The sequence below is a fragment of the Temnothorax curvispinosus genome, unplaced genomic scaffold (assembly GCF_003070985.1).
Source record: "Temnothorax curvispinosus isolate PA1 unplaced genomic scaffold, ASM307098v1 QBEX01013431.1, whole genome shotgun sequence".
In the NCBI taxonomy this organism is placed as follows: domain Eukaryota; kingdom Metazoa; phylum Arthropoda; class Insecta; order Hymenoptera; family Formicidae; genus Temnothorax; species Temnothorax curvispinosus.
This window is the reverse complement of record NW_020223211.1, coordinates 34,795-44,681: the sequence shown is the minus strand read 5'-3', so window position 1 is coordinate 44,681 and position 9,887 is coordinate 34,795. Positions and strand designations below refer to the sequence as shown.

The 9,887-nt window shown below is 38.3% G+C and overlaps 2 protein-coding genes across 3 annotated transcripts; one reads left to right on the top strand and one right to left on the bottom strand.

Moving 5' to 3' along the window:
* The first annotated feature begins 947 nt into the window (after positions 1-947).
* LOC112463560 (serine/threonine-protein kinase 3) lies at positions 948-5,810 on the top strand. Of its 2 annotated transcripts, none has more exons than XM_025030014.1 (10): positions 948-961; positions 1,471-1,551; positions 1,643-1,823; positions 1,899-2,126; positions 2,192-2,510; positions 2,578-2,711; positions 2,795-2,957; positions 3,031-3,122; positions 3,207-3,404; positions 3,612-5,810. In XM_025030014.1, exons 1-10 carry the CDS (start codon positions 948-950, stop codon positions 3,786-3,788), a joined length of 1,587 nt encoding a protein of 528 aa, XP_024885782.1. In that variant the 3' UTR covers positions 3,789-5,810. The 2 variants fall into 2 exon arrangements, with proteins under 2 accessions (XP_024885782.1, XP_024885783.1); XM_025030015.1 differs by having other exon boundaries at positions 3,630-3,788.
* Positions 5,811-5,912: 102 nt separating this feature from the next.
* Positions 5,913-9,296, bottom strand: LOC112463562 (sorting nexin-17). Its single transcript, XM_025030016.1, has 8 exons — positions 9,106-9,296; positions 8,526-8,696; positions 8,081-8,446; positions 7,879-7,972; positions 7,537-7,787; positions 7,274-7,477; positions 7,014-7,196; positions 5,913-6,936 (listed from the first exon to the last, which is right to left on the bottom strand). Exons 2-8 carry the CDS (start codon positions 8,583-8,585, stop codon positions 6,676-6,678), a joined length of 1,419 nt encoding a protein of 472 aa, XP_024885784.1. The 5' UTR covers positions 8,586-8,696; positions 9,106-9,296; the 3' UTR covers positions 5,913-6,675.
* Between the last annotated feature and the right edge of the window lie 591 nt (positions 9,297-9,887).

Here is a 9,887-nt window from a genome sequence, read left to right as displayed (position 1 = left end):
TTTGTTATTACGAATAAATAACGTAAATATTAGAGATTACATTAATATAATATCCACTTTGGAATCAAGACGAGTTTTAAAAGCCTTTGTTGCGGCGACGCTGCGCGAGTTTGTCGAAATCGCATCTCTTCCGGAATTTATACAATCCCATTTTCTACTTTTTATTCACACGGTTAGCAAAATCCTGTTGCGGTTTCTTTGAAACTGCGTCCGGTCTTTTCGAAACCGCAGTAGGATTTTGCAAACCGCATGCGGTTTTTTGCAAACCACGTTCGATTCTTTCGAAACCGCAGCGAGTTGCGAAACATGCCGTCTTTTTAAATCGCGTGCGTTTTTAAAACCGCGCGCGTTTTTTTTTAATTGCGTGCGATTTCTCAAAATCGTGTACGATTTTTTAAAAATAGCGTGCAATTTCTCAATATCGCGTCCGGTTTTTTCGCAAATGCGTGTGCTAAGATAAGATTGTCTCAAGTCTTTAGCTAATAAAACGATCATATATATAGCAGCTCGAAATCGTACTCGAGACGCTATAAAATTTAAAAATATAAAATGGACCACGAATACCGCGTCCCCCGTGCTTATAATTTCCTCGTCCCGCAGCTAGACGTGAGTTCCAAAATCGCTCCGTGCGAAACCGGGCCTAAGGACAAGGACCCGTCGCCGGTGAGTTCGCGAACGCTCCGGTCGCTCCGTGGCCCGTGCTCCGTCAGCCCGCAGCCGCACCATCTACGATGGCCGACAGTCGATGGCTCCGATAGCATCGCGGTTGTGGTTACCTTAATTTATTGACAAAAATGTAACACCTCTATTTTTAATTGACCATGTTACCGTCGCGCACGGCATGACAATCGCCTCGTCCGTATTTATGTTATTCTTGTTTCTATAAATATACTCGCGCGCGCGCGTGCTCCTTATCCGAGATCTCCGGGTCTGACATCGACGCGAAGATGTCTTCTAAGAGGTATATATTCGATTGTTTTTACTTTACATCTTTCTTTTTCTTTCTCTTTCTCCCTCGTCCTCCTCTCTCTTTCTCTATCTCTCTATCTCTCTCTTTCTCTCTTTTTTACGTTTCGCCACGCGCTGGCTCACTGCGCCAAATTGTCTTTGAGAAATTATTTATAGCGGCGGTGGAAACGGAGCACGTATCCTCCGGCGAGCGAATCTTCGTCTCTTCGGAAGATCGGCCTCCCTCCCGACCTCTTTGTCTTTTTAACCTGCAATCATTCACGATTGTTTACCACGTTTACCTCGTGTGATGAAACAACCCCGTTGAATCGCGCAGATTTTTCTGAAATCGATGCGAAGTAAAACGACCGATTGATAAGACGAATTTAATCCGCCAAAGATTTCGAGTCATTCCAGTCGAGAATTAAAATGTACAGGAGATTCTTTCGCTTCACAGCTTTTAGCAGCGTGGACGTGACATTTGTTTCAGAAATATTGTACCATTTTTATCGTTATTTTTAGCGAATTAAAAAAGTTATCGGAAGAAAGCCTGACGAGACAGCCAGAGGAAGTGTTTGACATCATATGCAAACTGGGAGAAGGGTAAATCTACGATATTACTGATATTTATCGATCGCGAGAGATAAAGACTTCTTTTTTCACTCTAAATTTCTGAATATTTACTTCTGCGTAGATCCTATGGCTCAGTTTATAAAGCGTTGCACAAAGAGAGTGGGCAGGTACTCGCTATTAAACAAGTACCGGTGGACACGGATCTGCAGGAGATTATTAAGGAAATATCAATTATGCAACAATGCGACTCTCCATATGTTGTTAAATATTATGGAAGTTACTTTAAGAATACGGATTTATGGGTAAGTCGGTACACGCGCGTGCTTTACCATTTCCAATCAAACTGGACGATTTATCGATACCGTTGTAACTTGCAGATTGTGATGGAGTACTGTGGAGCCGGTTCTGTTAGTGATATCATGAGGTTAAGGAAGAAAACCCTGCAGGAAGACGAAATCGCCACGATCCTGAGTGATACTCTGAAAGGATTGGAATACCTTCACTTGAGAAGGAAAATTCACAGAGATATTAAGGCTGGAAATATCCTTCTTAACAACGAAGGCCATGCGAAGTTGGCTGATTTCGGTGTGGCGGGTCAATTAACGGTGAGTCACAGAGAGATGCTTTCAGGGTCGAGGTGGAAAAATCTAAACTGGATTCTCTGAAATAGGATACCATGGCGAAACGTAATACAGTGATCGGTACACCATTCTGGATGGCGCCAGAAGTGATACAGGAGATTGGTTACGATTGCGTCGCTGATATCTGGTCTTTGGGAATAACGGCCTTAGAAATGGCCGAGGGCAAGCCGCCGTACGGCGACATACACCCGATGAGAGCAATATTTATGATTCCGACAAAACCACCGCCTAGTTTCAGAGAACCCGATCAATGGAGTCCAGAGTTTATTGACTTTGTCAGTGGGTGCCTTGTAAAAAATCCCGAAGAGAGAGCCACCGCAACCGAACTTCTGCAGCACGAATTCATAGGTGAGTATAGAGGATTGAAATTTATATTGCGATGTTATATTAATTAACGTGTGCCGTATGATTGCAGGTAATGCCAAACAGCCAAGTATCTTGAGCCAAATGATCGCCGAGGCTCATGAAATACGAGAAAAGCAGAGCGCGCATAGAGCTCATGTTATAAACAACGTGGCGATTAAAAGTCAAAACCAGGCGGAGGATTCGGTAGGTATTTGAAACTAATCTATTATATGAATAATATATGTGTAATTCTCTGTACATACGTAACACTGTGTCTCTGTCGTAAGGATGAGGACGATTGTAGTGGAACTATGAAACCATTACCGGAGGACAGCAGGACTTTAGTGCCGAGCCATGATCTTCCAGACACGGGTACTTTAGTTTCGGCAATGTTGGACCTGGGTACAATGGTTATTAATAGTGACACCGATACCGAAGCTACCATGAAGAGTTAGTAGATCTTAATTAATCTTCAAATCGCAGTATAAAAGTGATTTGTAACTAATATTGACATTTCCTCTAGGACATAATACTGGTTCTGTAGAATCCGGCAAGAAATATCGACCGTTATTCTTAGATCACTTTGACAAGAAAGAAGCGCCTGAAATCGGAAAAGTAATCTTTCTTATATTACTTAAAATTATTTAGATATGATTCATGTCTAAAATATTAATAATATTGACTATTATTACTGTATAGGGTAACGGACAGATGTTGGGAGCGCACAACATGGAGAACGCGAACAAATTGGAGCAGCAAAGTCCAATCGAATCTCATAGGTTTCAAAGTCATCTGCAGCTACAGTTGCAGAATCAGATCTCTCATCCCGTGCCAGAACAGCCATATAACAATATATCGAAGTTTCAAAATGTCTTCACGGAACGTGATTTCGATTTTGTGAGTAAAATTTCTATTCAGCACACTTGTTTTAAGAATTTACGTAATTAATATTCGAGCGATATATCTTATTATTAACGTAATAGGACAGAGAGAACGATTGATCACTTTGCGTTTTGTACAATATACATTTCACATTCCCTGCATCAAATTATTTTGAATAATGCCGCTTTAGGCATTATAAAGAAAGATAACTTGAATATATAGAGAAGCCGTATCCTGCAGTTGAAGTTTCTCTCCTACGAAGAACTGCAGCAACGAATGGCTAGTCTGGACGCGGAAATGGAGCGGGAGATCGACGAGCTGAGAAAAAGGTATCAGACGAAGAGACAGCCTATTCTGGATGCCATGGACACCAAGCGGAAACGTCAACAGAACTTCTAACAGTCCTCCTTTACGCGAATAAGTGATGACGGATAGACAAAGGGTGTACAGTTGTATAAATGAATAGATTTTATTCGCGTCATCCCCGGTTTCATTAAAGAGAAGAACATTGCTCCCACACCGTGAATATTTTACCTCATAAACGGACAAACGTGTAGCGACTGTGAATGTTTCCTGTTTACTCGCAAATCACAATGTTGCTTTTCTTTATGAATCCTGGGATATTAAGGCCTCCGCAAACAAATTGACCTAGCAGTAACGTAAGACGTACCGTAAGAATTGACCAATCACACATCAAGTATTTTCGAACCGTAATGTTATTTTCGAGAAGACATGATTCTAATTGGCCAATTCTTACGGTACGTCTTGCGTTATCGCTACGTCAATTCGTGTGTGAAGGCCTTTACAAGCTAGTAATAGCTAATAGCCTCACGTCATCATTGTAAATTATTTTACGTGATTTAGGTGAAGAAACAATCACTATACTTAATTTTTGTATTATGTTTATCTATATTTACTGTTAAATATATCCTATTCTTATAGAAATATTCTGAGAGACTCCTCTAGGGTCGTTAGAAACTAAAAAGAAGGAATGCAATAGGAGTGCAGAAACAAATGCATCGTGATTACGATCGTTTTTATCGAGAAATTTTATATTTACTTGGAAAGAAATCGGTATTTCGTATCGTCATGCTACGCTAGTCATTTACAATGCCATTTTATCCAGGATATAAAAAGATCATTTATTCATGAGAAATACACTTAAACGGCTAAGCATTTGAACAGTTCTCGAGTGTGAATGCTCTATTTAATCATGACAGTTTGAAATAAGCGAACAAGGCTGTAAGATTTAATTTACTTTTTATTCTACTGCCATAGATAGACTCTCTACTCATTCATTTACTAATATAGTAACAACTAACTCTAGTTTACGTCGATTCGCTATGATGATCAAATTTACTTTTCAAGTTGCAAACATGTCCAACACCAATAAGATCACGCAATTCTAAAGTAATGAATAGTGTTCTTCAGTATGCAGCACCATGATAAAAAATGACGCCGCATTGTAATGAGATATTTCACGAACGAACTTACTAGTATTAGAGTCTTCCGCGCGCCGTATTAGAAAGTATTTTCCAGTATGCTCTAATTTACTTTGTCATAATATGGAAATTGTTGAAACTAAAATTTACCAGATTCCACTAATGATAACGGTATTTTTAGAATAATATAAAAGTTCGTATGTGGTAATGCCTTACACAATGAATCGTTTTATAAAGCATTAAAAATTTTTGACCGCATATTTTTTTGTAATCGTTACAAAAATAAATATATTTGTACGTGCCATTAATACATATGGCAAATAATCATAGTGGAATAATAATTCCTTGCTGACGTTTGGGCTATTTTGCAAGTAGTGGAAATAGAGCTATACTTAAAAGCGCTATAGCCAGAACTGATCTTCAATTTTCTTCTTTTAGAAAATAATAATACAGAATAACAACATATTTTTGATATAGAGGATGTGCACATTGTCTCAATGAAATAAGGTCCGAATTTGAGGCATATATTATCCATAATCCTGATACAGAAGTGTAATACTAATAAGGTTTCCCCAACTGAAAAATAATTAATTGCTTACTTTACACAAACAAAATATACTTCAATATCGTTTTATGTACAAAATGCAATATAACTGTACGTAATAATTTTTTAGAGATTCTTTTAAATAATTAAAATGGTCGTGTATAATAAAACGTCGATCATTTCTATATATGTTAAAATTATGATGATTTTATTGTATTCTCTCATCTTACAATTCTTATATCAGAACATGAGGATGTTTGTAAATTGCATTCTTATATAAAATTATAGTTTTACAAATTTTATATTTTTGCAGTTAATGCTGCTGTAAAATCTTCCTTCTTAAATTTATGATACCCGCTTCCATTAATGTTCTGCGCTCTGTTCTAGGATTAAAAAAAAGTAAAACGGACAAAAATTTATATAAAAATGTCACAAAGAAGTACACTAATGCATTTTCTACACGATTAACATTTAGCCTTAGCTAGCAATCATTTTTCATACGACGGTTTATATTTACATATCTCATAAGGCAACGTAATAATCCGTTTTTATTTTTCCACTTGGCGATACGGCTTTGTATTCATATCTAATCATGACAGTTTTATGACATAATTTTACATTCGTATTGTACAATCTATTACAGTGTTTGGCTGAAATATAGAGACTGAAGGCAGAAGTATGTTTTCCGAGTGAATGATTTAGTGAAAACTATAGTCTGATAATAGAACGTAACAACATATAGAACGATTGCTATTTAATATTAAAGCGAGATATTAATAGTTTTGTTTAAGATAATTACAAAAGCAAATATTAACATGCTGCCTTTACAATCATTTTGTTTAATAATAATAAAAAAACATTATACAAACTATGCGCGTTTGATCTCTTTAGTTTGATCTTTTATTAATATCATTACTACTAATCCTATTATTAAGTACTTCGTGCATACAGTATTTTTTGTATATCTATACAAAGTTTTGGTCCAAGTTAATTTCCGAGCTACACCAGATTGGTTATCATTGGAATTGGACGGTATATAAAAATGTATAAAGAATGTTTTATAAGAAGTTATCAATAAATATAAATGCATTTTAATCACATACAAAAGACACTAAATATGCATCATTTAACAAAGTCTTGACAGCTACCTATCGTTAATTTTAAAATTGAAAATTTCAATGACTTGTAAGATATATCAAAATATATCTTCTCTCTTTTTAAAAAAAATTGTTTTGAAAGGCATCCTTGTTACTTTTTTATCACTATGCTTATACGTCGATCTCCAAAATTTATATTTGGCTCATAAATCGTCATCTCCTATCATACAAAACACGTTGTTTTCCATGACATCAAGATCCGTTGTCTGACTCTTATTAACGACGGTTGCTCTTGAATTATTCGATTTTTTTGACGTCACAGCCGACCATTTGTTAGCAAGTTTCTTTATAATTGGCCCCGATTTAGAATGATTATTATTGGCACATTCACGCAGCGGCGATCCTGTAACGATACGACTCTGACCGTCCCTCATGATATACGTCCACGACTTCCCAGGTTCTGCCTGCAAATATCATATATTTAGGAACGAAGAGACTTGATTTAGGCATTCAAGTGATCTAAAGCAGTTTATATAACAACCTGATTTTTGCTCCCCACTACACATTTCTGCAACAACTCGTCAATCATGGCTTGCAGACAAACAGACATTAAAATCGCTTGCTCGGACGCAATCGTAATCCATTGCAATTCATTCCTGGCAATTAGATATTCGAAGGATAACTCCAGACTGCACTCGTTATTATCTTCATGACGATCCGTTCCCTAGATATGTGCATCCATTAATAATTCATACCGACGTTCTAAATAAATTTTCCCATTAAAATATTCGTAACACCTACATTTTGTATTGTAGTAATACGCCAGCATCGCATTCGCGATACTTTAAATACGACTTCGTGCTCTTCCGATGATAATACGCGTAAATTCAATTCATTTCCACCTATAGCGAGCAACACTCTCGAGCCACGTTCGGGATAATCGCAGTAGCACGGCGCAAACTGTATGTAGCCGTAGTATTTCAAATAACGAGCTATATTCAGGTACTGAAATAACGAAGACAAAATTAATTATTTGAAAATGTTATTTGCTTGTCACAACATACCTCTTTTCTGTTTCCAGACTTTTCCAAGTTCTCCAATTGATGGTGCACCTCCTTCGTAACCGAAATCCAACGGCTGCGAATTTCCGCAGCCGTTTGAATATACAGTAAATTGAGCGTTACAGGATCGTTCAATAACTCAACGTCGTACGTCATATCCCAGTAATTTTTTCTGAGAACGATCCGTGAACCCGTGGAACTCATGTATTTGTGCGTTATAAATGGAGATTCAAATTCTTGCAATTTCCGCAATACTAGGATAAAAAGATACGTATATTAAAAGAGAAAACAAAATATATACCATAATAAAACGCTATAGCTCTTATAGCAAGAATTTATACTTACTTTTAATGCTACCGGATAGCTCATCTTGTATAACAATAAATAGCGCAAAATGGAAAAAATATTTTTCTGCTAAGTTTATGTGCTTGTATACTTTCTGTGGAAAAGAAAAAGTATTTTAACACACGTGTAACACATGAAGTTACCTTTTTTCATACAAATTATTTGTTCATACGTATTAATTACAGGAAATAATATAATGTACCTTTAAAATTTCACCAGAATGTTCTCCAGGCGAGATATTCAACGAAATTTTGGACCCATTCATAAGAAACATATCTAGAGTCTCGTGCTCAGACAGGCCGTCCGCAGTTTCTTGCTGAGCATTCAATAAAAATCCATTTAATATCTCTGAGTTATTTATGGCTACATTTTGTCCGATGGATTGAATGTATTTCTCCAAAGCCAGCCGGCGTTCTTCCTGCTGAACGGCGGTCAAAGGAAAGAGCTTCTTCGGAGGGAATATAGGTAACGGTATGTCGAGATCCTTCGACAGTTGTACATGCAGATTGTGCAGCTGTTTGTATCTCGCGGTGCAATGGAATAATCCATTGATATGAATATTATATCCCTGTAATTCAGAAGATGTTATATCATCATATAAACGATCAAGCACGTAATATACAATAAATAATTAAATTAATACTTACAACATATGCATTCCCAGCCCCGTCCGTAAATTCCTGAGTATCTGGTATAGAAAAGTGCATCTCGATGATACAAAAATATATTTGTCAGATAAAAATATCGTTATAAAATCACATTATCCGCGTCAAAATTTGTTGACTTCTCTCGATATCCTCTCATCGGCACAGCAGCATCTGTGAAGGAGGACGAAGCGTTAAACGCAAAAAAAAAAACGTATTCTAAATTTTTCGATTTGCCAGGCTCGGAACCGCATCCGAAATCAACACGTGGGATCCTGCGAGTCGCTGTGCGGTGAGTCATTGCTCGCTACAGAGCGACGTTCTCGGATTTTAAGCGGAGAGAGGCTCCTCCGATTCAACAACCGCCGCCCACCGACCGCGAACGCGTCTCTCTCCCCGGAATGTTTCCTCGGAAGAGGACGACCCCCCGAGATCCGGGATCGTGGCGGAAAGATCGTAGAAAGCGACGACCCGATAATCTCGAGAAGCCTCCGGATTAGAAGCCACGAGACATCATCTCCCCGATCCCGGAGCTGATGTCCGCCGCGTGGGCCGCGTGTCACGCTCCGTTCCCAGTACTCACATATTGCTGCGCGGCGGACTTTCGTCGTTTGCGGGACCGCATACGTGACAGCGGTCCTAATCGGTCGTTCACGCCCACACGCGCGTTATGTTTCACGCGATTATTACTACTGACACGCATTTGAATCCCACGACGGCCCGCGGCCGTCGCGCCTGGTCGCGCCGCGAGTGAGAATGAGAAGTCTGCCAGCCCTCGCTGCTATCCTCGCCCGGCTCGCCCCTCGACCCCCGCCTTTTTCGTCGGACCGTCGAAAGTCGAAAGCCCCTGTACATACACTACCGCCACAGTGGCTGCATTCGGGGAGCGCGCTATTAGCGCTATTTGCTTATTCTATCCTTGTTTTACATTTAATGAGCGATAAAGATAGAATGATACAATAGCGCTAATAGCACGCTCTCCGAATGCAGCCAGTATGTGCTACCGCCAGTACATCCATTTTCGAAATTGGACTACGCTGCCACGTTTATTTTCCGACACTCCCGATAAAACATTATTTTACTTGCGTTAGATTTGCAAGATATTTATATTTTTGTAAAAAGTCAGTGACGAGATTCCTATTTGTAAAGTTTTTCTGAATTACCTTTCGGTATAAACTTTTCTCAGCACTAATTCCAACAGTGAGCAAGTCACATTCTCGTGAACCTCATGAACCTTTAGTAGCTGCCGTGGTAATTCGTTATTTTTCGTAAAATATTTTTTATAAACGCACTAACATTGATTTATTACTCAGTATAGGAGATTATGCGAATGAATTGTTTCAACTGAATATATAATATTTTGTA